This window comes from Acipenser ruthenus, chromosome 4, assembly GCF_902713425.1.
Source record: "Acipenser ruthenus chromosome 4, fAciRut3.2 maternal haplotype, whole genome shotgun sequence".
NCBI classification, from domain to species: domain Eukaryota; kingdom Metazoa; phylum Chordata; class Actinopteri; order Acipenseriformes; family Acipenseridae; genus Acipenser; species Acipenser ruthenus.
In genome coordinates, this window is record NC_081192.1 from 5,011,151 (window position 1) to 5,038,369 (window position 27,219).

The following is a 27,219-nucleotide window of genomic DNA, read 5'->3' on the forward strand; positions in this document are numbered from 1 at the left end:
AGATTTAAACCTCATCGATTAGTAATAACAATTCAGTGGCTTCTAGTAATCTGGTCTTCTTTGGGAATTGTGTGCTAGTTGTGTACAAATGAATCTAATTGAATTTGTAACTTAAGCACGGTTCAGATTGAAGATGTGGCTAATGTCTGGCTAAAAGTGTTGCTGTCTTTACCACGTTTCTTTGAAGTAGTGAGACAGCACTCATTAATGTTATTTACTCATCTCTCATCACTGCTGACATAGGACAGCTCAATGGAATAAAGTATCATGAACAAAAGGATGCATTTAAAAACACAATCTTGCACCACATCAAAGAAAAAAAAGGTAATACCATATCAAGTTTCATCCCAATTGGATGAACTGATGTCAAGATATAGCCATAAGTGTAAGTGTCCCATTTGTATGTATGTAGCAACTGGAGACTTCACTATATGATAATGTGTAGAATTGTTTCAATTTTTTACACAGTATTATTTCAAATGCACCTGCTAAACTGCTCCTGGCCTCAAATATATGTGCATGCGAAGAAAAAATAAAAAGACAAAATGAAGACAAAACAACTTTTCAGATTTTTTTTATTTTTTTTAATTCATTTTTATTCAAATTTAAAAATTAAATTAGTCTTTGTAAAAACCACCAAATCTAAATAAGTTCCCTATTGTCTAAACAGTACCTAAGAAACACTGTTTAGAAGAAAATAAAATCTGTAGATTATTTTAGTCTTTGCATGCATTACCCAATAAAAACAATTTCAGATATTTAAAAATATATTTTTTTTAGTTAAGCTTAAGTACTGAACCTCAGTAAAGGCCACTTCAAAACACAAAACTATAAATATCACAGCAAAACGGCTTCAAATCACACTTGAGTTTCCTGTTGTGTCTTTCCTGTTTGCTTCTCGAGTCAAGTATCCTCACTTAAATATAAAAAGATTCATAGAATGATTTGTTTGCAGGATGAGTTAAGAAGCATTGAGTTCAGTTGGAGGTGTGTTTTAAAAAAGAAAAGATAACAGTGTAGAAAACAGACCCTTCAGATACAAACTGAGGTTCACATTACATCAAACAAGAGCACAGATTCAAAAATAACAAACGATTGCTGTATTGCAAGAAATGTACTTCAAAAAGCTCAACGAGTCTTTTTTAAATTATTTAAATACCATCACCTGTTTATCTCCCACTTATACCCCGCAGTATATCAGGTTTAAGAGCTTTATGATGCCAGTATTTTATGTTGAGAACTAGAAGTCATGACTTTAGAGATGCTTATGGACATTGCATGTGTGTTCATGATTAACAAGTTTTATCATCGAAATACATCTGATCTGATTTGAAATGTAATCAAAAATAATCACGGGCAGTGACAATTCATTTTGTGACTATACAAAGCATCTGCTTAAAATATCACATACATTAAAATAAAATAAAATAAAATAATAAAAAAAAACACATTAAGATTGCATGGTGGCCATGCAGGATAATTGTATACACAATTCATAATGTCACACCCTAAAAATGACAGGACTGTATTATATCCCCTTTATGTGTTTTGCTAGGCACAATTATGAAATTCAATAGAAGTAAGTTCTTTACCACCTTGTGCCTCTGTCCCATCTAACTGATCAAATGACAACTGGACATGTCCTGTGAAAACAATGATTTGACAGTATAGTATAATACAATTCATAAATGCAAAGCACATCAAATTGCTGCATTGGTACACCTGGTGATTATTCCACACCATTTCGACCAGATACCATTACAAGAAATGATACATGACTCAAATTATTATTATTGTTACTATCAACATCATCATCGTCGTCGTCATCAACCTGTGGCTGAAATAAATCATCTTTAAGGTGTTCATGCTTTGATTCTCCTTAAATGAACCTACTGAGAACTTCCAGTGTTTGTATTCAGTAGGGGTCAGATGGGGTCTGTGACATCACATTATAGGGATGAGGTGAAGACAGGGGTCTCCAAACCTGGGCCTGGACAGCCCCAATCCTGCAGGTTTTATAGGTGGCTAAAGATCTGGAACATGTTAATCCTGACTAATTAAGCCAATAACTGGTTCAATTAGTAATTGAGAAATTGGTTGGAATGAAAACCAGAAGACCCTGTGGTTCTCTAGGACCAGGGTTAGAGACCCCTGGGTTAAGATAACTGGAGACCTAAAAAGTGCAATTACAGTACTTTCAGTCACAGTTCAATAGTGTGTACTATAAAAGCAACTATATCTTTATCTGGGTCATTTAGGTCCACACTGGTGCCCAATTTGTTCTTTTTTTAACCAGATGCTTTCAATGTGAACTGTTCCTTAAAACAGCAGGACAACACAAATAGTGCCAAACGTTCTAATGGTGGAAACAGAACGGAAATTGGACCCAGTACAGTAGCAAGTAGACATAATAAAGTTCACCCTAATTGGACCACACACCCTAGGATGCTGTGTGGTCCAGTGGTTAAAGAAAAGGGCTTGTAACCAGGAGGTCCCTGGTTCAAATCCTACCTCAGCCACTGACTCATTGTGTGACCCTGAGCAAGTCACTTAACCTCCTTGTGCTCCGTCTATCGGGTGAGACGTAATTGTAAGTGACTCTGCAGCTGATGCATAGTTCACACACCCTAGTCTCTGTAAGTCGCCTTGGAAAAAGGCATCTGCTAAATAACTAAATAAATAATAATTATTTTTACAAATTAGAAGTGCCCGTGACAGGGGCTGGACTGACAGCACAGAAGATTTGCATAGAGATTCAACTCTATTATACTATTATATTAGACTATTCTAACCCGTTCCCCATTGCCAACCCCAAAATTGGTTAACTGAAAATGAATGGCACTTGCTACCAACATAACAAGCAGAACTAGCTCTGCTGAAGATGAATACTCCATATCCCTTTACTAATTCAGCAAGCTGCACGGGAATGAAAAAAGCGTGAAATAAAACAAAAACAACAATACAAATATAAAACAACAAAGACTGGAGCTGCCATTTCATGTATACAAACCAAACAGCAACAGGATGTAGTTCCTCTGGGCACACATTTGTTTGCAAGAGGAGTCCTTGTTATGTTCTCTCCTGGAAAAACCATTTCTGCAAGTCGGAATCCGTGCAGGGCTGCAACACAGGAGCTGGGCTACCTTTGTATGACTTATTGACAGCTTGCACACACTTCTTGGTCTGGATGTGGTATAAGGTGCTATCCTAAAAGCAATAAATAAAGGAGATTGGTATCCAAAGCATAATCGACAAGTACTTCTGAATTAGCATTTTTGCAGTTTTGCAAAATAAATAATGAAATAAATAATTGTAGACATCTATTTCTTGTAACTTTTTTCCTCATCCACAAAAGCAAAACTTTTGTTTCAATTTTTTTTTCCTATAATTATGTTTTTGAGAAATTTCTAGAAATTATAAAATTTCCATTGGGGTATGTAAATTTTTATATCTCTAGTTTAGTATTTATTGTTACATTCATTTCGACCGAATTCATTTTTAACCTCTTGTTATTTTTTCTTTTTATTTTTAAGGGCAAATTTATGTTGTTCAATACATTTGTCATGCTGAAAGCAAGTGTTATTTTTTTTTTTGTATTAACATGACAGGGCTTCAAAACCAACTGTAAATGGTTCCTTCATATAGAACTTATAAACACAAAAGTAACACTACAACCGGCGTGTATAACAAAGGTGCACAGACAAGATACCCCAAGATTTACATTTAATTCACTCACACTTAAAATGACATATAACCCACAGGTAAAGCCTGTATTATCCCTACAGTTATGAAGTACCCCGACAACATTTTAATATGCGCAACTTAATGTCATCAGACAACAGCTTGTAAAGAGGACTTCTGATAATATTTAATTACAAGTGCGATGCAAAGCAGCCCACAGAGACAACTACTGTATCACTGCACAAGAGGCCTCCACATCACTACTCAGGAGTTTAATCTGAATGAACCATCAATATCAGTATATAAATCTTTAGAGCAGGGGTCTCCAACCCTGGTCCTGGAGAGCTACTGTGGTTGCTGGTTTTCATTTCAACCAATCTCTGTGTTACTTAATTGACCTAATTATTGGCTTAATTAGTCAAGATTAACAGGTGTTCCAGATCTTTAGCCATTGATGATGTAAAGACACCTAGAAAACCTGCTGGAGAGGGGCTCTCCAGGACCAGGGTTGGAGACCCGTGCTTTAGAGCAATAATCTGCTGGTGGGCAAAAGAAACATAAGAAAGTTTACAAACGAGAGGAGGCCATTCAGCCCATCTTGCTCGTTTGGTTGTTAGTAGCTTATTGATCCCAGAATCTCATCAAGCAGCTTCTTGAAGGATCCCAGGGTGTCAGCTTCAACAACATTACTGGGGAGTTCCAGACCCTCACAATTCTCTGTGTAAAAAAGTGCCTCCTATTTTCTGTTCTGAATGCCCCTTTATCTAATCTCCATTTGTGACCCCCTGGTCCTAAAAATATATATCATTATTATTAATTTCTTTGCAGATGCCCTTATCCAGGGCGACTTACAATTGTTACAAGATATCACATTATTTTTACATAGAATTACATTATTTTTTACACACAATTACCCATTTATACATTTGGGTTTTTACTGGAGCAATCTAGGTAAAGTACCTTGCTCAAGGGTACAGCAGCAGTGTCCCCCACCTGGGATTGAACCCACGACCCTCTGGTCAGGAGCCCAGAGCCCTAACCACTACTCCACACTGCTGCCCATAAACCTTACTGGAAACATCATTTACATTCCCCTCTCCGAAGGTCAAACACTCATCTCATACCAAGGCCCAGCGCATTCAAGTGGGTTTCTCACCTCTCTTAAGGTAAACTTCTGATCCTCTGGGACAGCCTGCGCAGTTTTTCTGCACGGCTGCATTGTCAAGTAATCCGTCCCAGAATTCACTGCGACACAGCCGGCTGGCTCCCGGGTGTTATACCGGATCTCGTTGTAAGTCGAGTATTCAAAGAACTGTCGAGGGATAAATAGATAGTTCTGAAACATTTTCATGAGAAACGCTTTTCTCTTTGTTTGTTTCACACATGCAGCAATGGGAAAAGCAGAATTCTCAGAATCGCTTTGGAAGAAGGTCAGTCGTGAATTTGGACGCACATGCTACAGAGATAATTTCACATGCAATAATGATTTCCATTACACGAGAGTAGATGTTAAAACTTCATGCTGATTTGAACTCGGCTCTCGCCAAGATAAGCACCAACTAAGACGTAGCTTTACAGTAAACTAATGTGATCCATATGTGTCTCCCTCCATTTACGTTTCCTTCCATATGATGATGTAGATATCCTTCTGTCTGGTGTTAATGGCTGAAGTGTAATGCTGGCTCCAGGGATCAGCTTATTTTGCCTCCCTGGCGCATCAGCACACACAACGGCTGCGATGCTGGCTCCGGGGATCAACCAAAGTGCGGCCTCCCCAGCGCATCAGCATGACAACCGTCTGGATTGAGCTAAGTAGGGTACATCTCTGGGGTTTTCAAGTGGGCACCTTCCATCCTCAGTGTTTCGTCGACTAGCCCACGACACCTCAAGAGGGCTCGACGGTGATTCTGGCGTCCCAGCATCACCCCCCTCCGTCCCCCACTCAACTCAGCCCAGCTTACTTACCTGTCCCCAGCCAGAATCTTTCCGTCTCAACCACAGCCAGTTGCTGCTCCTCTCTGCTGCTTCAGATAAGTTCTTCACTGTGCGACGCAACTCTTGGCCACTGAATCCGACGTCTCTGAGAAACCGGGTTGTAGAGTGTGCCACAAATCCTCGACAACCCACTTCCACTACCAATAAACCAACGCCTCCTTCATCTTTATACTTCTTAGTTAAAAGGTAGAAATGGTATGTTTGTCTAATGTATTATATTATTTTCTTGTTTGGTTTCACATTCAGTATTGCCCTGTCTCATTGCATTCTGGCAACTAAATGTTTTATATATTTAAACTATGGTCCTGCTTGCACAGTGATAAGATGCTACGTTAGCAAGCACCAGTTACCAAGTTTGCAACCCTGTCTTCCCTTGTGAATTGGGTTTCCTCAAGCTAGTCCATCATCACCCTGCTCCCCTCCTCTTTTCACTGCTACAATGGCACCTCCCTGACGTGTCCGTGAGCTGAACACACAGCACCAGCCACTGAGATTATCACTCACCTGGTTCTGCCCCATGCCATGACAATGATACAGGAAAACTCTCTGACCAGCAATGTTCTGATTATTAGGTGGGTTATAGTCAAAACAGTAGTTCACCATCCCTTTGTTCTGAAGCTAAAGAGGAAAAATATTTAAATATTTATGGGTGTTTGAGAGCAGGACTTTCACACTCTTATTTGAGGAAACAGAATTAACAAAAAAAATGTAACCTAACCCGAAAGCAGAATTATGAGGGATATGAGCATTTATTTATTTGACATCATTGTGACTGGATTGATACCAAACCATTTCCCCACATTTGCCCTCACTTTACCCTCTACACAAGCAAGTTGGAATTATACCAGTATCAGGAAAGGGTTTATATCAGGGCACATGTGTGGAGGGTGTTCAGTTCATTAGCTGCACAGAAATATTCTCTGTGGACTTTTGAACTGAATAGACATAACTGCACACCTACCATGCCAAACAACCCTGGTCGGTCTTCTGGGACGTGGATATCTGGGTAAATATTTTCTAAGTACCACTTAAAATCTTTACATCCTAGTTTCTCTTTGAGTTCTAATCTCTCAGTTACATCCCCGAATGGCTCCTAAAAAGAAAAACACATTTTAATAAAAAAAAATAAATACAAATGTTGACCGGCACAAATGGATGGCTATGCCTGAAAAAAACATTTCAGTTATCATGTCTAAAACAATGGCATTGTCTTTTGTTTCTAAATGGTAATTATGAAATGTGGCTGTTATTAGATTTTCTTGATACAGTACCAATTAGAAATCTGGTTCACACTAAACTACATGCATCTCCTCCCAGTTCTGCTTTGTACTTAGCTTTTGTTTTTCTAAAATTATGAATCTAGTTTCCTATCCTTATTTTCAGCATAAGTAGTGCACAATTTTTAACTAACTTTTTGGTTTACTTATTTAAATACATTTAAAAAGCAGTACTTTTCTATGGTGGATTGTGAAGTTCATTAGAAGTGATTTAGCATTTTAACATAGTTCCTTTGTTTCATTATAAAGGTTTAACCATGTTTTGTGTAGGTCCTTTTATTTAATCATACCAGAAACGTTTTAAAAAGATTTAAAATGATGTTTAAAACTATAAAAATGATCTAGTCTAGCCACTGAGATATAATTTCTATTCGCTCTCACCAAATTATAAATCCGCCAAACACTTTCAACTTCAAATACTTTTAAAAAGAAGAAAATATCTTATAGTCGGATTTGATTGTAGTATGTCAGGGATCGGAGACACGTTACATATCCATTGGGCTACTGTGTTGGTCAGGGAGTGGTTTTGTGAAAAAACGTGCACAACACTTGCCTGTTCTTCTCCACTCCCAAACCACCCCAATCTGCATATATTTTACTTCGCCAAACTTTCCCAAACTTCTCTACAACTCCCTGCTACTCTCAAGGTTGACTGACTTCAGGGACGTTAGTACTGGGAGGTGTAAGGGAAGTTAAGAGTAGGATGTGCTACGCTTAAGGGAAGTCAGTTTCATCAACTTGCCCCCCAAGTCTCCCTGTAGGGCAGCCTCTGCTACAATAATACCCAGCATTATTCACAACTACCCCTGCAGTTCTATTAGGAGCCACAAGGGGACCTCGCAGCCACATGGTTGAAAGCATCAGCAGCTGTAATACATGAACAGTGAAACATTTCTAAAGTAGGTGAAACCCTGCCTAAAATGATATCCATTCCATTCCACAGACTTTCCTTAGACAATTTCCTTTGGTTTATAAACTGGCACAATCTCCATCTTGAAACAGCAGATTGCACTGTAATTGAACTTTCTATATTTGATGCCAGCTAATAAGCTTGCCCTTTGGGAGCCAAATGCCCCATTTAACCAGCCATGTAGACTTTTAATATTCAGCATTGCTATGCACTTCATGGATTAGATTCAAAAAAGACTGTTACAGCAAAACTGTTATTTTTAAGTATTAAGAGACTTTATAAGACTAGAACAAAATGCATGTGCAATTATGCCAGCTCTTTAATGGTCAGATATAACAAGTACACATTAGTTTTAATTGGTAAATCAACTCTGTATAACACCAACTCTGCATAGTACATATATGATTTGAACACTTCAGATAAAACAGGGGGAACCCTTTATAGACACATCTGTGTCCAAACACCACTGTTTGATCCAGTTTTAATGGTATGTCTCCTTTTATTAAAGATACCTTTCAAGTTTAGTTTTTTTTATAGTCCATAATCATGCTTCAGGTTTTTGCTGGTCTATTTATTCATATTTTAATTGAAAACATATTCATTGTTATTCATGTAGGAACCACTAATATGCACCACATGGCAATTATGTATTCTTATAAATAGATTTAAAAGAGTTAATTCCAGAATGGAGTCTCTAGATGGAAGGCTATAGCTCTGTTGTAATGCCAGTGCCTTCTCTAGAAAGAGTACTACTCAACCAGTAAGTAATACTCAAGTTTAACTATACTTTTAATCTGCATTTACTGTATCTATCAACATGTTTGTCAGGAAAGGAAAATTATTGGCAAATGGCACACAGTGTTTGCTCGTAAAAAATTCAAACCAAACATCTTTGAGGCTGTTAGAGTTTTCAAACTAGTAGGTGGCAGTATGGTAACGTAAATCAGAAGCAGCACAGTACAGTATGTGTTCTTCAGGATGTTATCCAGTGGCATAGGCAATCATCAGAAGGACAAAAGGGCTTACTGGTTATTGCTACTTGGATAATACTGGACTGAAAACTGTGGGTAGATTATTATACACATTTGTGTTGTACACACACACACACACACACACACACATAAAATGGCAAATGAAATACACAATAATATTAAGGTGGACCTTCGATGGACAAGAAAAGAAATATAATTTTTAGATACCATAGTAAAACTTGAAGAAGGTTCAATTGAGACTGACCTCTTCTGTAAACCTACTGACATGCACCAGTATTTACACATGTCCTCTGCACATCCGATACACACTAAAAGGGCAATCCCAAAGGGTCTAGGAATAAGAATATGAAGAATATGCTCAAAAGAAAGTGACTATGTAAAACAAAGAAATGTATTAAAAACAAATCTTAAAAAAGAGGATACAAAGAAAGAATTATAGAGACGGAGTTAAGAAAAGTGGATAAACTAAAAAGAGATGATCTACTAGATTATAAAAATAGAGATAAAAAGGTCAAGAGAGTCCCATTAATAATGACTTACTCTGAACTTTTGCCTAATATTTCTAAGATAGTTTGGAAACACTTGCGGGTTCTACATAATTCAGAAAAATTGAAAAAAGTATTTCTTAAGGCCCCAGTTGTAGCATTCAAAAGAGAAGCTAATTTAGGTGATATTTTAGTTCACAGTAAACATAAAAGAATAAAAAGCAGGCCAATGTTAACTCTAATCTTAAACAAGTTTAACGAGCAATGTGTGTACAGAGTAAGCGATCACTTGATATTTAGATATAACAAGAGCATGAAGACCTACCAGGCGAGCGTGGGGGTTCCTGTGGTAATAGAGCTCTTTGTAGGAACCCAACCACACCTCTGCAGCGCGGACACTGTTAGCCAAAGCCTTGCTCCGGGAATAGGGGGCTTTTTTGGGGAACACATGGCCTACATGAGAACAAGGATGGATCTCCAAGCTTCCGCCACACTGCCAGATCTGTAACGAAAATAAAAAATTTTTTTTTTAAAAAAGAGTCACTGATATATTGAAGGACTGCACTAGAGAGACAAATGCACTTAATTTTCAAATGTATTTATTTAACCAGGAAAGAACCATTTGATGTATGCATCTCATTTCAAGGGAGTCCTGGTAAAAATTGTTTTTCAGTTGTCACAATGAGCAATAAACTAAGGACATGAGTATGTGTGGTTGACAATCTTAGAAAGGATCTATATTGAAAAATCCAACTATTTTATACATCAGTCCCGCATTTAAACATTGCTACTAGTTTTTTATTTTTTTCTGCTGGCAGCAAATTGTTTCAGCTAGCTTACCCTGAAGGAGAATTCCAGGTTCTCTCCTCCCCAGACTTCCATTCCTGTATCGTAGGTACCCAGATACTCAAAATACTTCTTCCTGATGGCAAACAAGCCTCCAGCCATAGTAGGAGACCTGAAAATGGAATAATTAAAAATAGATGAAAAACAAAAACAGAACACTTTCATTAGGAGCTTTGATATAAACCTTGTCTGTTCTCAAGAATGATATAAAGCGACTACACTGTATTTCCGATTCGGTAACAAATATTTATGGTTTATCTAAGTGCTCTACCTACCTTAATGTACATTTTCCTCCTGAATGATCCTTGCACAAGTTTTCTGACCACCGGTTACTAACCTGATGACATCAATGGGTGATCTTCTTAGTTTCTGCTCACGTTCTGGGACCACGTGCCAGGTGAAGACCAGCCTCCAGTCAAATCCTCCAATATGGGGCTCCCCAGAGTTCCCCAGGTACTCGAAGGTATTCCAGTCAATCACATCGATCACTGGGCACACTACTGCCGTCTCCTCTTCCTTTATTCTGGGGGGGGGGGCAACAAAAAAAAAAAACGTTTTAAAAAATAATCAAAATGAATCCTAATCTTAATTATGTAAATGTTTTATGTATCATATTGGAAAATAAAATAAACAAGTATTTAAACTTCTCTTTACACAAATTGTCAGATTATTTGCATAATTGTAATCATTTACCTGTTTATCACTGGGGGGCATTTTTCTTAAGAACAAATTCATTTAAATGTTGCTGATTTCCTTTGGGTGAAAATGTTTATATTTATATTCATTTTAAGTATATTAACTATTGTACACAGTGTATCATTGTGATAAAAAGCACTCCAAAGCCCTTTAAAGGGTATCCCTTATCCCAGGGCTAAACGTGAGGCAACTCATTCCCAGCTACCTAGCTTGGTGTTCCCTATTAGATTAGACAGGATAATGGCAGCAGCACCAGTGAACAATGCTATGTGCCCTTCTGGTATACCAGTCTTACCTCTCAAGCAGTGGCTCCAACCAGCCTTCGTGAGACTCACAGTGACAGTCTAGGAACGTCAACACATCCCCCGTCGCTACTGAAGCGCCTAGCAACCGAGCTCTGACCAGCCCTTCTCTCTTCCTTGCCCGAACCAGACGCACTTTCCTCAGGGAAGAAATGTAGTCTTCTAGAGGCTGCTTTAAATGTTCTGTACAGATGGATGATAAAAATATGTTGTGGAAGTTATTCTGTTTTTTTATTATTATTAAAAATAAATATGAATATCTGTAAGTTCCCTCCACAATGAGTGCCTGCAAACAGTTGCTCCTGGTATAGCAGTGCTGGCACAGCCATTGTGGAAAACACAACACTCTCAAGGGTGAAGATGTCTTTCCTCTCCCTCTGGAAAACAATATCCCCAAGTCAGGACAACGAAGATATGGAAACATGACCGAAACCTATTTGAGGGCTCTCAGTTCCCACTGCTGCCACGTGACCGGCTGCATGTTCTGTTTCATTGGGATAGTTATGCTCTGTGATTTGTTGCAAGAAGGAGCCTTACAGTACTATCAATCAAATGCACATTAGAGTCATGATTAAAAAGATGATGATGGGTATATCAACAGTATGTACAGAATAGTACAGAATAATAATTAGCCCCAAAATGTGATAGTCTCAGTAATGTATTGTAATAATAGGTTCGTCGTCTTCAAAATAATAAGTCAGTCTTCTTCACTTAATCTTCAATCAAAAGAGTTTTATTCAGAAACAAAGCAAATCCAGTACAGGACGCAATCACAACAATACTAGAAGAGCAGTTACAGGTCTCAGAACGTGACATCTTGAGCAAACAAAGCTGCAGATCTCGACAAACAAAACCTACAGGTCTCGATAGATTGAACCTTGAGCAACGAAAATACCTTTTACAAGCTGTGACAGGAGTCAGGCCAAAATGCAGGAAGAAACCAAACTAAAAAACACTGCGGTGCAAAGGCGCCGCGGCGCCGTTTATTTAAATAACAAACACAAATAAAATAAAAAGGTTTGAACAAAACAAATACTGCGCACAGAGCAAAAATAAAAGTTCTAAACAAAACAAAATCTCAAACACAAAACAAAACAGGACAGGTCAGGCTGGGCCAACACTGTCACTGATCCTGTATCCTTTTTATCTTTACTTTGCTCTCGCTCCTCTGTACACCCACACCCAGAGCACAGAGAGCTGCAGGCTTATATACAGGTGACCATCTCCCGATTAGCAACGATTGATTAACTCTGGAGATGGTCACCTTCTGCACAAGGTTTTTAATGTGGATGGGGCTTCCCATCCACGCTGTAAAACAATACAAAATAATAACAAAATACGTCTCCGTCATCATATTTATAAATAAATAAATAATAACAACACCACAAAACAAATACAAAATAATACATTGCACAGGGGCGGAGGGGTACCCCATTCTATAAATAAATACACAAGCATTAATATACTCCGCAGATTACTGCCTACTGGGTGTGGAACTACACCTGGAGGGAGTGGAACTCTCCATTCACCAATAAAGCAGAGTCACCCCCCTTCACTGGAGGCGTGCCAGCAGGCTCTCTGAGACGCGGCACCAAAGGCACAGCGCACCACTCCTAGCAGAAGTTTGTGTATTAGAACCGACTTTAGCTGGGTTGATTGTGAGCCACACCTATTGATCAAAATCATCTTTTTTAGAGACAACTCCTGTCATCCGTAGTCATCCGCCCGAGATCACAACTGCTCTCTGAGAATCACGAAAAAAACGTTTCTTATCCTGATTCTTCAGACATGGAGCCACCTCGGGCTGGGTGCAAATTTACACAGCTACAAGGACAGGGCAGCACTAAGCAGCAGATTAAAAAAAACAAAAACTTACATTAAACACAGGAAAAATCATACAATGTTCAGAGAGCAGAGTTCCTCACTTCTTTACCATTTAAAGGGGCACATTCAATTACTACAATTTATATAAAACATGACAGTATGCTAAATAATAGTATTACAAAGTCTTATGATAACTGAATAAGCAGTTCTCCAGATGTAGTAGAACCTGCCACATCCCACTGAACTGGTTCCAGGGGTCCATTGCTTATGTGTAAATATCAGATCTCAGAGGGAGTTGTTATACTACATTGTAGTTGCTTTATTAACTTCAGAGCATTATAAATGAACAAACTCAGGTAAAGCAGTGTGTCTAAACCACCAAAGTACAGTACTGCACATTCATCCCTTGCTTTCTTGTATGTGAACTTAGTGACAGATAGCATGTAAATGGCAGTCTAGTGACCTGTACTTAGTCCACAGAAGGTCCTAACCTCTATCACTGTAGTCGTCGACCAGAATGACTTCCCTGAGCAGGATATCCGGAGAGGTCTCCAGCACACTGTGCACTGTGCGTAGCAAAGTGGACCAGGCTTCATTGTAAAATGCTATTACAACAGATGTAGTTGGCAGACTGCGATAATCATACTGTTTCTCTTTGCACCTGCAAGGTACAATAAGAATTTCACATTAAAATGTGGTTAGATAACATAGAAATCAATTTCCTCTAGCCACAGAAATAGCTTTCTGGAGAATTTGCTTTTCAAATAACTATGAAGACAGAATGGATATACATTTTAAAAGGTTTATGTGATTTAATTAAAATCAGTACAGGACATAATCAGGGCACTTTAAAGGTTTGTTAGCTGATGTTGGCATGCTTAATTTGACTTTTTTTTTCAGAATCTCATGTATCGCTTATGAAAGTTGCATGTTGGGTATAATATCATGCTCTCTTACTGGTACATCTTGAAGCTATACTGTATAGTATGTTCCATCAGAGAACATTCTTTAATGAATAGCAGCCACAAAAAAAAATATATATATATATATATATATATATACACTCTATTGCCTTCAATTCCAATTCCAATCCATGAAATACATATTGTGTAGATACATACAATAACTAATATGTACATTCAAATAATATATACATCTTTCCTCTTTTATTGCAATTGTTCTTACTATAGAAATAAATATGAATTACAGTAGTATTATGATATCCATCTATCATAATGTACATGTGTATATCCATTAGACCTGGGAGTTGTAAACACAGTTTGTGAAAAGTAACTATTATTTGAAAATAATTAAATACATTTTACAGAAATTAACTATTATTTGGAAAATAATTAAATACAAATTGTAGAAAGTATTATATGAAAATAATTAAGTATATTTTGCAGGAATAAATTATTATTTGAAAATATTTCAATTCAAATAATATTTTAAAGGTGGTTTGTGGAAAGCAATTATTATTTCAAAATATTGAAATACAAGTAGTTGAAATAAATTGAAATGCTTTAAACGCTTCAGAAATATGTAACTGTAAACCTAGCAGCAGTGTGGAGTAGTGGTTAGGGCTCTGGATGGAGGTGCTGGGTTCGGTCCCAGGTGGGGGACACTGCTGCTGTGCCCTTCAGCAAGGTACTTTACCTAGATTGCTCCAGTAAAAACCCAACTGTATAAATGGGTAATTGTATGTAAAAAATAATGTGGTATCTTATAACAATTGAAAGTCGCCCTGGATAAGGGCATCGGCTAAGAAATAAATAATAACTGTAACATACAGCAATTAAAAAGGAATTGTTACCATGCATTCTTAGCAGGTTAAGAGCTCGGGCTTGTTTCTATGTCACAAGGTCGTATGTGTAAACACGGCAAGTCTTTTGACCACTTCTCACCTCCGAACACGATTGGTTCTCTTGTGTTTCTATAAACCTGTCGGATCTTAATTGCTGTCTCGTTTGAATACGACAGGGAGGCTACAGCGCCGTATTACCTGGCAAATACGCACCGCAATTATGAATGGTCTGGGAAAATGCATTCACGTGCAAAACTATTTCTGTGGGAGACATATAGTACTGTATTAAATGTCCTAAAACACATTTTCATCTAAGCTTTATGACCTTAATTGTATATATACACATATAATGCAGTCGTTTGGAAGTGCACCATTCACAGATTGTATTGCATAGCATTATAGTTAAATAGGTATATATATAGCACCTTTCATAGTGGACCATCATCACAAAGAGCTTTACAAGATGCAGTAACAACAAGAAAATCCATAATACTTTAAATACAGAGAAATGCATAATACATGCAATACAGTAAAAAAATGCATAATACATTAAATACAGTGGAAGACTGAGGTTACACACACCACCTTTGATAGCTTATTCCAGCATATGTTTGATTCAGAGGCTGATAACAATCATGTCTTTGCCTTGATTAAATGTAAGATGGCCGGGAAGCCTATTGTTGTTGTAAAGATTTTTATTATTATTATTTATTTTTTTTTTTCTTCCTCCCTCCCAAATTACAAAAGCCTATAACTTTTAAACGGCTGCACCAAAACTCACGAAATTTGGCACGGATGTAGAGGACTATGGGATGTTGTGCCATGGTCAATATGGCGGCATTATTGGTCACATGGTGTGGCAGCCATCTTGGATTTAATGAACATTTTGGGAAATTTTCAAATGTCTTCTTCTCATGAACGGTACATAGTACAGCTGTGACAATTTTTGTACATAGTGCGCTCATCTCCACGATTGATTTTACGCAAGAAAAAAGTTGATCGGTCACATGGTGTGGAAACTATGTGACTTTGAAGTGCATCTTTCATTAACTGGTTATTTCAGTTAAATAAATACCAGCTGACCAGCTTCTCTGCTATAATGTTAAAAGTAACCTCGTGGACATGCAGACAGAAGCCAAAAAAAAAAAAAAAAAAAAACACCTGCACTGTTCTTTTTAACACCAGAACCGCCACGGTAGTCATTTTGACGGTTTTCACTTTTACAATTTAAATTACTATGCGTGTGTTAAAGATCAGAGGTTGTCTGTTCTTGACTTTTCCTAAATACATGTATTGAATATTCTGACGACGTTTGAAAGTCACAATTGCAAAAATAAAAAAAGTTCTGAGCATTTTTACCTAGAACCGCCAAAAGTAGTCATTCTGACGGCTTGTTACAACACATGCTTTTATTATTAATATAACCTACAATGCGCTGTATGGCCCTATATGCGCTAATTTTGAAAATAAAGCCTTTTATATTTATTTTTTCATTTAAATACGATGTTTCTGCTATGCAAATGTTAGATATGATGTTCATAAATAAAACTTTTGAGTTGTATCTGATAGTTTGGGGGGGGGGGGGGCACTTTGCAAGCGTAGCTTTAATTAACTGGTTATTTCAGTTAAATAAAAGTATATACAGAACGGTTAAGAATCGCTTGGTCTAGAACCGTGTTATTTTATAATTGTAGCTGACCAGCTTCTATGCAGTACTCACCACCTTTTCCACAGCTCACTGCTTCAGCCATAATCTTATACCTATTTAACCTTATCTTGTTACCTGTAGTATCCCAATATTAGAACAAAAAACGAAATATCACTGTGTTTTACATTAACAAGCAGAAAAAAAACAAAGTTTGGTCTTTAACTACGGTGTGGTACAAGGTTGCCCTCTTGTGGCGAACTGTACAACAGTCTCTGGAGACAAAGACTGCGTTGGAAAATGTCACCACAAGAGGCCGCTTATGACCATGAAAAGCATATATTGCTTAATACTATTATCACATCTAACAGTAAATTATATAATGGTTAAAAAAAAATACTGTGCCCAGTTTATTTTTTAACAGTGTAAAATTGACATTTTTTATATTATTATTTGAATTTTTTTTTCATACAATTACTATAATCTCGGGGTGTACAGAAAATTGACAGCCGGGGTATTTCAGATATGCAACTGAAAGTTCCACAGCGCGAATTGCACTCCCACAATGAATCACAAGTAGTTTCAAAATGAGTACTAAATCAACATTTATAAAATACTAACAGTTATCCTGCAAAAAACACACACGATGCTTTCCAATTAACAACATGTTCGTACGATTTCCATTTTCACGAGTCTCAAACCGTATCTTGTTCTGCTGTAAATGCCTGGAAGCCTTCAAGTTGCCTGCAACTTCTAGTTATTATTATTATTTTCTTTCCTTCCGCTGCAATGCTAAATCTTTAACAGCCCATAAAATGAAAACCGTTGCATGTAGAGACTCGTCGTTTGGAACGTTGGTAGATACCTATGGGAAGTTGACCCTGAAGCAAAATGGTAGGTCACATGGTTTGGCAGCCATGTTGGATTTTTGGAAAATTTTGGTCATTTTCAAAACTCTTCTCCGAAACCGCTTATGCTAGAGCTCTGAAATTGCTGTACATGTTTATGAATGGTCAATCTTTAAAAGTTATTCAAAGAAAAAGTTTTCATCAATGGCGGCCATGTTTATGACATCAGAGGTCAAAATTGAAAGTAGTCGATAACTCCTTATAGAACGCAGATACGGCCACTGTTACAATGGAACACATACAGGAACCCATATGTGTTCTATCAAAAACAGTCATTGCCCATGACCTTTGACCTCTCATGATAGGATTATCACTATTGTTATTTCTTATCGTCTGCCAAGGACTTTAATAGCCCATAAAACAAAAACCATTGCACGAAATCGCTTGCCGTTTGGTATGGTGGTACATGACTATAGCTAGTTGACCCTGAAAAAAAATGGAGCAAATAGGTCACATGGTTTGGCAGCCATATTGTATTTTGTATTTTTGGTACCTCATTTTGAAGACACTAAAACAACAAAAACCATTGCTGCTATTGCCCTCACATTTCTCACATATGTTGAGGAGGGGTGTACAATTACACATATCACGTGACGTGACACGTAGTCGCCATTTTTGATTTCTACATTTGAGCTTTAAAATGCAACTCCTCCAGAACCGCTGGACCGATTGAGCTGAAACTTTCCAGGGATCTTATTAAACATGACATGGACCTAACATGGTTGACATGGACCAATCTTGCTTATAAGTCCTTACAGAGTACAGATAGGGTCATGGTTACTATGTAAGACATATAGTAAGCCATACATGCTCTATGAAAATATGTCCATGCCAGTGACCTCTGACCTCTCCTAAAATAATGTTAGCCTGTGACCTCTGACCTTTCCTAATGGTCAAATGGCTTGTTACTCATTAGATAGTGCAGAAAGGGCCATGTTTACTATGGAACACATATTCCAACACTTCGCTAGTACCTTGGAAGCCTTCTAGTTGCTGGCAACTCTAGTTTAGTTTTTGAAATGCTGTTTAAGATATGTACGTATTTGATATATTACTTTTAAAGTAATGTTTGTTATTTCATGTAGTTTTTGAAATGTTGATTAAGATATGTACGTATTTTATATATTACTTTTAAATGTTTCTGTTATTTCATGTCATTTTTTAAATGTTAAGATATGTATGTGAAGGGGCACCCGAGTGGCGCATCCAGTAAAGACGCTCCTCATGGAGTACAGGATGCGCCCTATAGCCTGGAGATCGCTGGTTTGAGTCCAGGTTATGTCATCGCCGACCGTGGCTGGGAGTTCCCAGGAGGCGGCGCACAATTGTCCGAGCTCCGCCCGGGTGGAGAGGGCTCAGGTTGGAAGGGTCATCCTCGGTTCGCCGTGCACCAGCAACACCTGTGGCTGATAGGGCGCCTGCGGGTCTGCTGCAGAAGCCGCTCAGATCTGTGTTGTCCTCTGGCACTATGGGTCTGGTGGCTTCACTGCAGACCTGCAGCGCGAAAAAAGACAGCTTGGCAGGACACCTTTCAGAGGACACGTGTGTCTGTTGCCGTTTTCCGAGTAAGTGGGCATTCCAAATTGGGGAAAGAACCGGGGTAAAAACCATTGGCGACGACTAAATTAAAAAAAAAAAAAAGATATGTATTTGATATATTTTAAAGTAATGTTTGTTATTTATTTCATTTAGTTTTTGTTTACTTTTAAATGCAATAGTGTAATATTTGTTTTCTAATTTTGTTTTAGAATAGTTTTTTCCTAAATGCTCTTAATAAAATTAATTGTTATTGAAAACTTTCTTTCAGTCATTTTTTTCATAGCATTAGGTCTGTTTATACCCCCCCATAGATATCCCATGCATACACACACACACACACATATATAGAGAGAGAGAGAGATTGGTGTTAGCATAGATTCTATGCTAACACCAAGATAGCTAACCATTCTAAATAATTATATATATATATATATATATATATATATATATATATATATATATATATATATTATATATATATATATATATATATATATATATGATAAATAATTACTTTATAATTTCCATTAATCTCAATTAACGTTTCCCCAGTGAAATTAACTTAAATTTCTTACCGGTACTGTTGTAGTGTTTATAAAAAATAAAATAAAATAATAATAATAATAAACTCGTCTAAATAAGTTATATTGGTTTCAACAAAACGCTCCCAACTCAGTAATGAACTTTTCTCCATCTTCATTTAAGAAGTATAGTCTATACACGGCAAACGTATGAAAATGCTTTTTATTTTAAAATAAAAAAGGTAAACCAAGGAGATTCTGTATGCAAGGGACTCTGAAAATGTCCTGGTCAAAACGGGAGTCTTGTCAGGTATGTCTAAGCGCATCTTAACCTAATAGTTTGCGGCACAGAGGCAGTAGCTATTTTGTACCTGCGGACCCTTGCTGTGATCCTGTTCAACGCGCTTTAGGCGCTCTAGTGCGGGTTTTGTGCGGGCAATTTTAAATGTGTTTCCTTTTTTATAAAAAGCATGTCATTCAAGAACACCTTTATGTTGGAACCCCTGTAAAGTGACTTGGCATCACCCCATATTTGAACATGTTCTTACTAATATTAATAGTAATACATGGTAGAAATAGCCTACTTAATATCTGGAGTTTCTAAACGCAATGTCTACTGTCTGTAAAAGACCACCTCCGATGTAGCCATCATGTACAGTATTTCTTGCTGGTGATGTGATTATTAAAAAAAAAATTTTGTACGTTAACTGTTTTCTAAACTATCCTGACATAAGTTAGAAATTACAGACAAGATAAAACTTATAAAAAAAGAAAGAAAGAAAAACTTACAGAGGATTCCATCTCTCTGGCAACCTGCGGTGCAGAGATATCTTTTCGCTTACATAAATATTAATCTGATGCTTTTGAATGCTCGCCTCTTCTTTCTTTTTTTCCTCTCCTTCTAAATTCAGTATTACAGGTGTCCCCATCTCACCCAGGTTATTAAGGTCCAGTGGAGGTTTTTCGTACACCGGTTTTTTTAATCTCTCGAGTTCGTCTCCTTGAACCAAATGTCCATTTCCATCTACATCCCTCTTTGCAGGAGCATCCCCCAAGTCCTTGACAGTATTCCTCTGAAAGATTATACACCCAATCGCAAACGCTGCGAGAAGGAATAGTTTTTTTCGGTTCCTCCTTCCCCACATTAGCATTGTCCGTGTAATTCCAGTACGTCTCATTCCCAAACCATACAAACGTTTTTGTTTTTTTCACAACAACGTTAATTGTGCTCAAACTTGCTGAAAAGGCAAACCACCTTTATATATACTTCTGTGACGTTGCAGTTAGTCTTCCCTTCAAAAAACAAATCACAAATATTTGTAACGTCATACAAAACTTATAGCAAGTTTAAATGTTTGAAGCAAGATTTTAAATAAATAAATAACATCGTCAATGCTTTACAGGCGTCTTGTTGTAGACGAAATTGGATTTATCCGATTACATAGATTAGAATAAAAAATAAATAAAAATCCAGGTCAATTCGAATAAAGTGCTCGGGTTAGTATCAGTACTAAGACAAATCCACTTTGAGCACTGCCCTTAATATTCTCCCTCCCTTGTTTGTTCAAGAACCAAAGATAAGGTCGCTCGAGAATACGAGGAACAATAATGTTTTAGCGGTGTAAACTGACACTCCACGTAATCAACTGACTGACAGAACAGTCAAAATAAAGATTACTTTTTTTAATTTAATTTAATTTTTTACATAGTTTTTTTTTCGTCTGTAAGAGCTGCATGGCAACACATGTTGAAAACACATTTCCAAACGGCGACGGTTGTTTTCTGTTTGGTGTTCATCATGGATTTTATACAACAGAGATGTTTTGCGTTCACGTGTACTTTCCTAACAAACAAACTACAAGTTTGATGGTAATTCCTGACTGCATCCGGGTACGCTGCAGGTATGGCCGGAGACGCGTCACGTGACTGCGCAGAGTCTTGCGTTTCAAACAAAATTACAAGCTAAAACCAAGGCAATTACGTGGCTTTTTCCCTAGTACTGTACCTACATAATAATAATAATAATAATAATAATAATTAGTGCAAAAGCATATAACGAGAAATGCAGTTTAGAACCAACCTGCCATCCATGTGATGGGCTACAAGATGTTAAGGGACTTTTAACTAAGGAAGACAAAACACTCCTTGATCCTGCAAAGTTTAAGAAAAACAGAGACAATGGAGTACTCATATTTAAGATTAATGCTACCTGTTGCCTAAGTGTGATAGCTTTATAAGGTATTTTCTAGTATTTTACTAGTTTATTTAAGAAAAACAACACATTGATAAAACATTTTTCCTTCAGTAAAAGAGAAAAGGTCACGGCTCAGATTAATGGGGTGGGGGGCTAGGGGTGGAGTCGATCCCTTTAAGTTTCTCCCAATAGTTATTTCCTTTTTAACATGTTTTAAGCTGGCAGGTATCACTTAAAAGAGAACGGAACCTTTTACAAACGTGTTATGTATGATGACATTTCCTGCCTTGTTTATGCAGTTTTTCAGTATAGCCTACCAATTATAAACTGAAGGTTATAGTTTCATCAAATCCCACGCATGCCAGACCTATTTATATATTTATATTTATATTTATATTTATATATTTATATATATAAAATATATTTTTTACATTTTAAAACATAAATAAATCATATAATATAAATCATATAGATGTCTTAAGTGCGTTCCATGTTGATTCACAAAACAAGTTAATTGTCATTAAACTCAGACGTTCTGTATAATAGAGAGAGAGAGAGAGAGAGAGAGAGAGAGAGAGATGTGTGTGTGTATGCCTGGATAAAACATTATTTATTTATTTATTTATTTATTTGCGTGCAATGCGTGCGACCAGTCAATTTTAAAATATCAATAAATCGTTTAATATTATATACATATGCGTGCATAAAAGTGCCTCGGGTCAGCAAAAATATGCAAAAAAAATAAAAAATAAAAAAACAGGAGAAAAGGGAGGACGACATTTTTACCTGATTTCTCTTACTGTATGACAGGTATTTACTTTTTTTCCTTCATTTCACCTAAGAGTTTTGGGAACTACAAATTAAAAGTGAAATTGTGCTTTTGGCTGATTTACTTTTGCTGCGCCAATACCCGGAAAACACGCAAACTTTCCTCGTTATATAGAGTCTGGCAGTTCTCACGCTTCGCTGATAACTTGACGCGGGGAACTACCGTTGCTCTCAATCAGGGCAGCTTCTAAAAACTCAGAAAATCTGTGAAAAGGTGGGGAAGCTTATGGCAGATGCAGTAGGCTTCATTTATTGCACTCAGTCAAAAGATAGGATATTTAACGCATTCCATCACGTTCAAGCTTTCCACCACATAATATAAAATGATGAGTCTTGTTTAATAGTAGAAAGTGGTTGAAAAATTTTTTTTTCCTAGTATCTATTAATCACAGCACACCAATGATCCAAGCAGAAACTGCAATAAGAAAAAAATACAGAACAAATACCATGTGATATTAAATGGTAAGAAATTCAATATTTTGAAAAAAAAAAATAGATTCTGTGAAGTAACCATTTATAAACAGAAATACTGAGGTATGTAATGTGATCATACAAGAAGGGCCTGGTTTGGAGTTTGGGCACTGGTGGATAGCATAGAGATAGAGAAAGAAAGACTTCTTGAAAGTGGAAACCAAAGAGAAGATTCCGTTTCTTAGGCAGAAAAGGGACTAGATTTGCAGCAGTAATCAGCAATACATTTTTTTTTTGTGAATTGAGAATCTCGGAATTTTATATTATTTGATATTAAGACAATAAGATAATTTATTCACAAAAAAAGTTTTTAAAAGTAAAAAAATTCCACTCTGAAAATCACCATGAGCCTCTGCATTCACTTTCAACATGATATTGGATCAAAGTGAAAATGAAAACCTTAGAGCTTCCCTGTAGTTAGTTCACAATGTTTCCATACTGTCCCAGTTTAATGACTTGAGAATCTGGTCACCCTATTTATACAGGGCAGGTCCATTAATACTGTATATCCTGTTATTCACAAGAACTTCCTGTTGGCAACTGCTTGTTCAAACAAGTCTTTTGTAGAGCTGTTCAGATACCGGGCTGGCAAGCACCAACTGTTTATCCTCACGCCTGCTTCTGACACTCCCAAGGGAGACCAGGGGAAAAGACTCAGTGAGAGATGTATGAGAATGACCTCTGCAGTGTGGCAGTGCAGGTCAGGCAATACTTCTGATCTATAAACGACTGGCTCTCCTGTGCAGTTGTTAAAACACTGGGCTGACGAGTGCAAGGTTTCAAGTTGGTACCTGTGCCTGTGCATTGGGCTGCCACCCTGTCCATACCCACAACTGCATTAGGAACATCACCGCCTCAAGGGTCTAGTTAAGTAATTGAGAGCGCAGCTGGAATGAAAACCAGTCGACACAGGGGTCCTCATGACCGGGGTTGAAAACCACTGCTTTAGTGCACTTTTTTCAGCCACCTTTTAGATTTTTAAGATTGTTGCCAAAATCTGACAAGAACTATTATAAATCACATGTAAGAAATCAACCACTGTTATGGATTTGACAAACTTACCAGTACATCTTACATCCTGTGTACAGATGTCATCCTTGTAGAACAGAACATACCACACAGTTATAAAGTAAAATTCTGTTTAATAGTGTTTCCTGAATACAGTCTCCATACTCAGGAATATCTTCTGTTTGCAGTTCTCTCACCGAACTGCACTAGATGACATCTTCATACATTAGAGACACTTCACAACAACTTAGCAGACACCTATTCAACTTTTGCTATGTTGTTTTTAAATGATTTGATATATTTTTTGTATTATTATTATTTGATCTTTAATATTCCCATTCCTTTGTTTAGGAAATTAGACTGAAAATGAGACTGACAAACTAAAATGTAGAACTTAAATTAATCACATAAACGGATGAGCCATTTTTCAGAAGAAGAAATAGCAACATGCCTCTGACATTAATTGATTATTTTTACTTGCTTTACCTTTTAAGAATCAGTTTCCAACTGCAGTGTAATCTTTATAGTGTGTAGCAAAATAAAACATGACACATTTTTAATGCACACACACACACACTAACAGTGTGCCCTGTTCCCTTACAATACATATAACACTGAACAAGACATGACAAACAAACAGACATGACGAACACAGTGTACAGGACCATGCCATCGCCATACATATATGCTGGTGGTGAATCGCCAGGATTACATTTCGAAGGGGGGCGGGAGGGGAGGGGGGTGGAATCGAGATTTTTCCACATGGCTGATATTTTTTATTGTCCCACGTAGTTGAATAATTCATTTTGGCGGGTGGGGTTCAAACCCCTAAAACCACCCACTAGCTACGCCACTGGGTCATACTTGCAAAATAAATTACTTGTATAGTATTCAACATTTTAATTTTCTTTCATGATGCAATCCTAATTTTTGTTAAGTGGAATGCAAACAGAGAAATAAAACCGTGAGTATTTTATTCACTTTTTTTATTTTATTTGAAGTGTTTATTCAAGTTAAAAAACTAATGTTTGTGGCAAAAACTATATCCTTGAAAGGAAACTTCTATCAGTTGCACAGTCCATGTTACGAAAACCAAAAGAAAAATATCCAATGTTCAACAGCAGATCCTTCTGCTGTCCCGTCGTAGGATGGTCCATAGTGACGCAGAAGGTTGTGCCTATTGGAAGCTTTTAGGCATTTGGAAACCAGGTTATATTATAATACAAACACATTAAGCAGTTAGTCAGTATACTTTATAACTTAATTGTACCTAATCATTTCCATTAGTTCCAGCATTGTTTATTATTATTATTATTATTATTATTATTATTATTATTTATTTCTTAGCAGACGCCCTTATCCAGGGCGACTTACAATTGTTACAAGATATCACATTATTTTTACATACAGTTACCCATTTATACAGTTGGGTTTTTTTACTGGAGCAATTTAGGTAAAGTACCTTGCTCAAGGGTACAGCAGCAGTGTCCCCTACCAGGGATTGAACCCACAACCCTCCGGTCAAGAGCCCAGAGCCCTAACCACTAGGCCACACTGCTGCTGTTTATGCAATCTCAAGATAGCAATACTAGCTTTAGTAGTACAAATAACAGATTTCTAATCATCTTTTAATCAGATCACACCATTAGAACACAGCATATAGAACCATGCATAAAAAATGGCAAGATTGTAAACATGCATTTAAAGAATACAACTGCAGTTACACACATCAATACATTTGCACACTTTTTTTCTGTTTCCCACGTCCCTATTTTTTTTTTTCAGATACAACACTTGTAACACAGAAATAAAGGGTAAACCATTACATTGAACATGCTATATGTCTGCAGTAATAACATCCTCTTTTCAGTTTTTAAAATGCTTTAGCTGAACTGTAATTTGAACACATTACAAATGGTATCACATTGAAGCATTTTATCAAATAAAACAAAACAAAAAAACAAATTCAGTTTGTCATTCACGCCTGACACTTTAACTCATATCTGTTAGGTGATTTTCTGCTTCTTTTGGATTTGTCCCGAAATAATAGTCCCATTCTTTATACACCCACACGAAACACAAAACACATACACAAGTCATTTAGTGAATTAGCACTCGTGGTGCAAATACATTTTATTCGTGATATAAGTGCAGTGCACCGAAGCTCTGCCCCCTTTCTAAATGACCGACTTCCTTTTAACCCTGGGAATTAAGTGTCAGGCCAAACAGTCCAGGGTACTCTGTTCCCGTTACTTAGCACCCTCACAGGTCGGGAGGGAGATTTACCACCAAGAATCATTGTCTTTCTGTCACATCCTCACACAATGGCTTGCAAATCATTCTAAACAAGTCAGCCACGCACTGCTGTTACTAGTCAAAGTGTTCAATCAACACAGGTGGCTAATATCGTTCACGTTACAGCATCAAACTAGCAATAACTCACTTTACAATGAAAACAACCCATACTTATTTACTTACAAGAGCGTTCTGATCCGTCTGCTATCCTGCTTGCTGCATTCTCAAATTTTACAATAATTGAAGACATGAGTGTTTTTCTGTAGTTGTGAGTTTTTGCTGTTTATTCCTCTTATACCACAATTAGCTTTTATTTTTTACCCATGGTGATCCTTCATTACATTGGTTTAGTTGAATCCACAGTTCCCTTTGCAACCAAAGATGAGCTTTTTCTATAGACAGACACAGACAGCAGCAGTCCCTCAGGATGCTATGTCCTCATGCAGTGTCAGGCTGTGGCAGCAGCCCCCGATTAGCACTAATCCTCGGAACACCTTACCCAAGGAAACATAGGCAAACAGTCCAAGATGAGTGCTAACCAGGGTCTGTGAAGTCCTGGGTTTGTCAATTACAGATGATGTTTCTATGTACTTGTTGATTATGCTTCAGATAGCACACCTTGAAAATCGAGTGATGTGAGCTATTTTAATCGGGATACCTACTGTAATTGGACATTCCACTGTGCCTATCATTGTTAAATCATTATAGCTAAGGGAGAATAATAGGTCAAAATGAGGAGCAGTCCCTCATATTATTATTTATTTCTTAGCAGACACCCTTATCCAGGGCAACTTGCAATTGTTGCAAGATATCACATTGTTTTTACATACAATTACCCATTTATACAGTTGGATTTTTACGGGAGCAATCTAGGTAAAGTACCTTGCTCAAGGGTACAGCAGCAGTGTCCCCCACCTGGGATTGAACCCACAACCCTCTGTTCAAGAGTCCAGAGCCCTAACCACTACTTCACATTGCTGCCCCAATAAAGCACAGCT

General features: G+C 37.3%; 1 protein-coding gene across 1 annotated transcript; it reads right to left on the reverse strand.

The window, feature by feature from the left end:
• Positions 1-586: 586 nt before the first annotated feature.
• Positions 587-21,311, reverse strand: LOC117399641 (polypeptide N-acetylgalactosaminyltransferase 12-like). The gene is made up of 10 exons (XM_033998944.3): positions 20,215-21,311; positions 13,500-13,669; positions 11,178-11,367; positions 10,524-10,709; positions 10,181-10,298; positions 9,666-9,842; positions 6,638-6,769; positions 6,181-6,294; positions 4,838-4,993; positions 587-3,207 (listed from the first exon to the last, which is right to left on the reverse strand). Exons 1-10 carry the CDS (start codon positions 20,601-20,603, stop codon positions 3,070-3,072), a joined length of 1,770 nt encoding a protein of 589 aa, XP_033854835.1. The 5' UTR covers positions 20,604-21,311; the 3' UTR covers positions 587-3,069.
• Between the last annotated feature and the right edge of the window lie 5,908 nt (positions 21,312-27,219).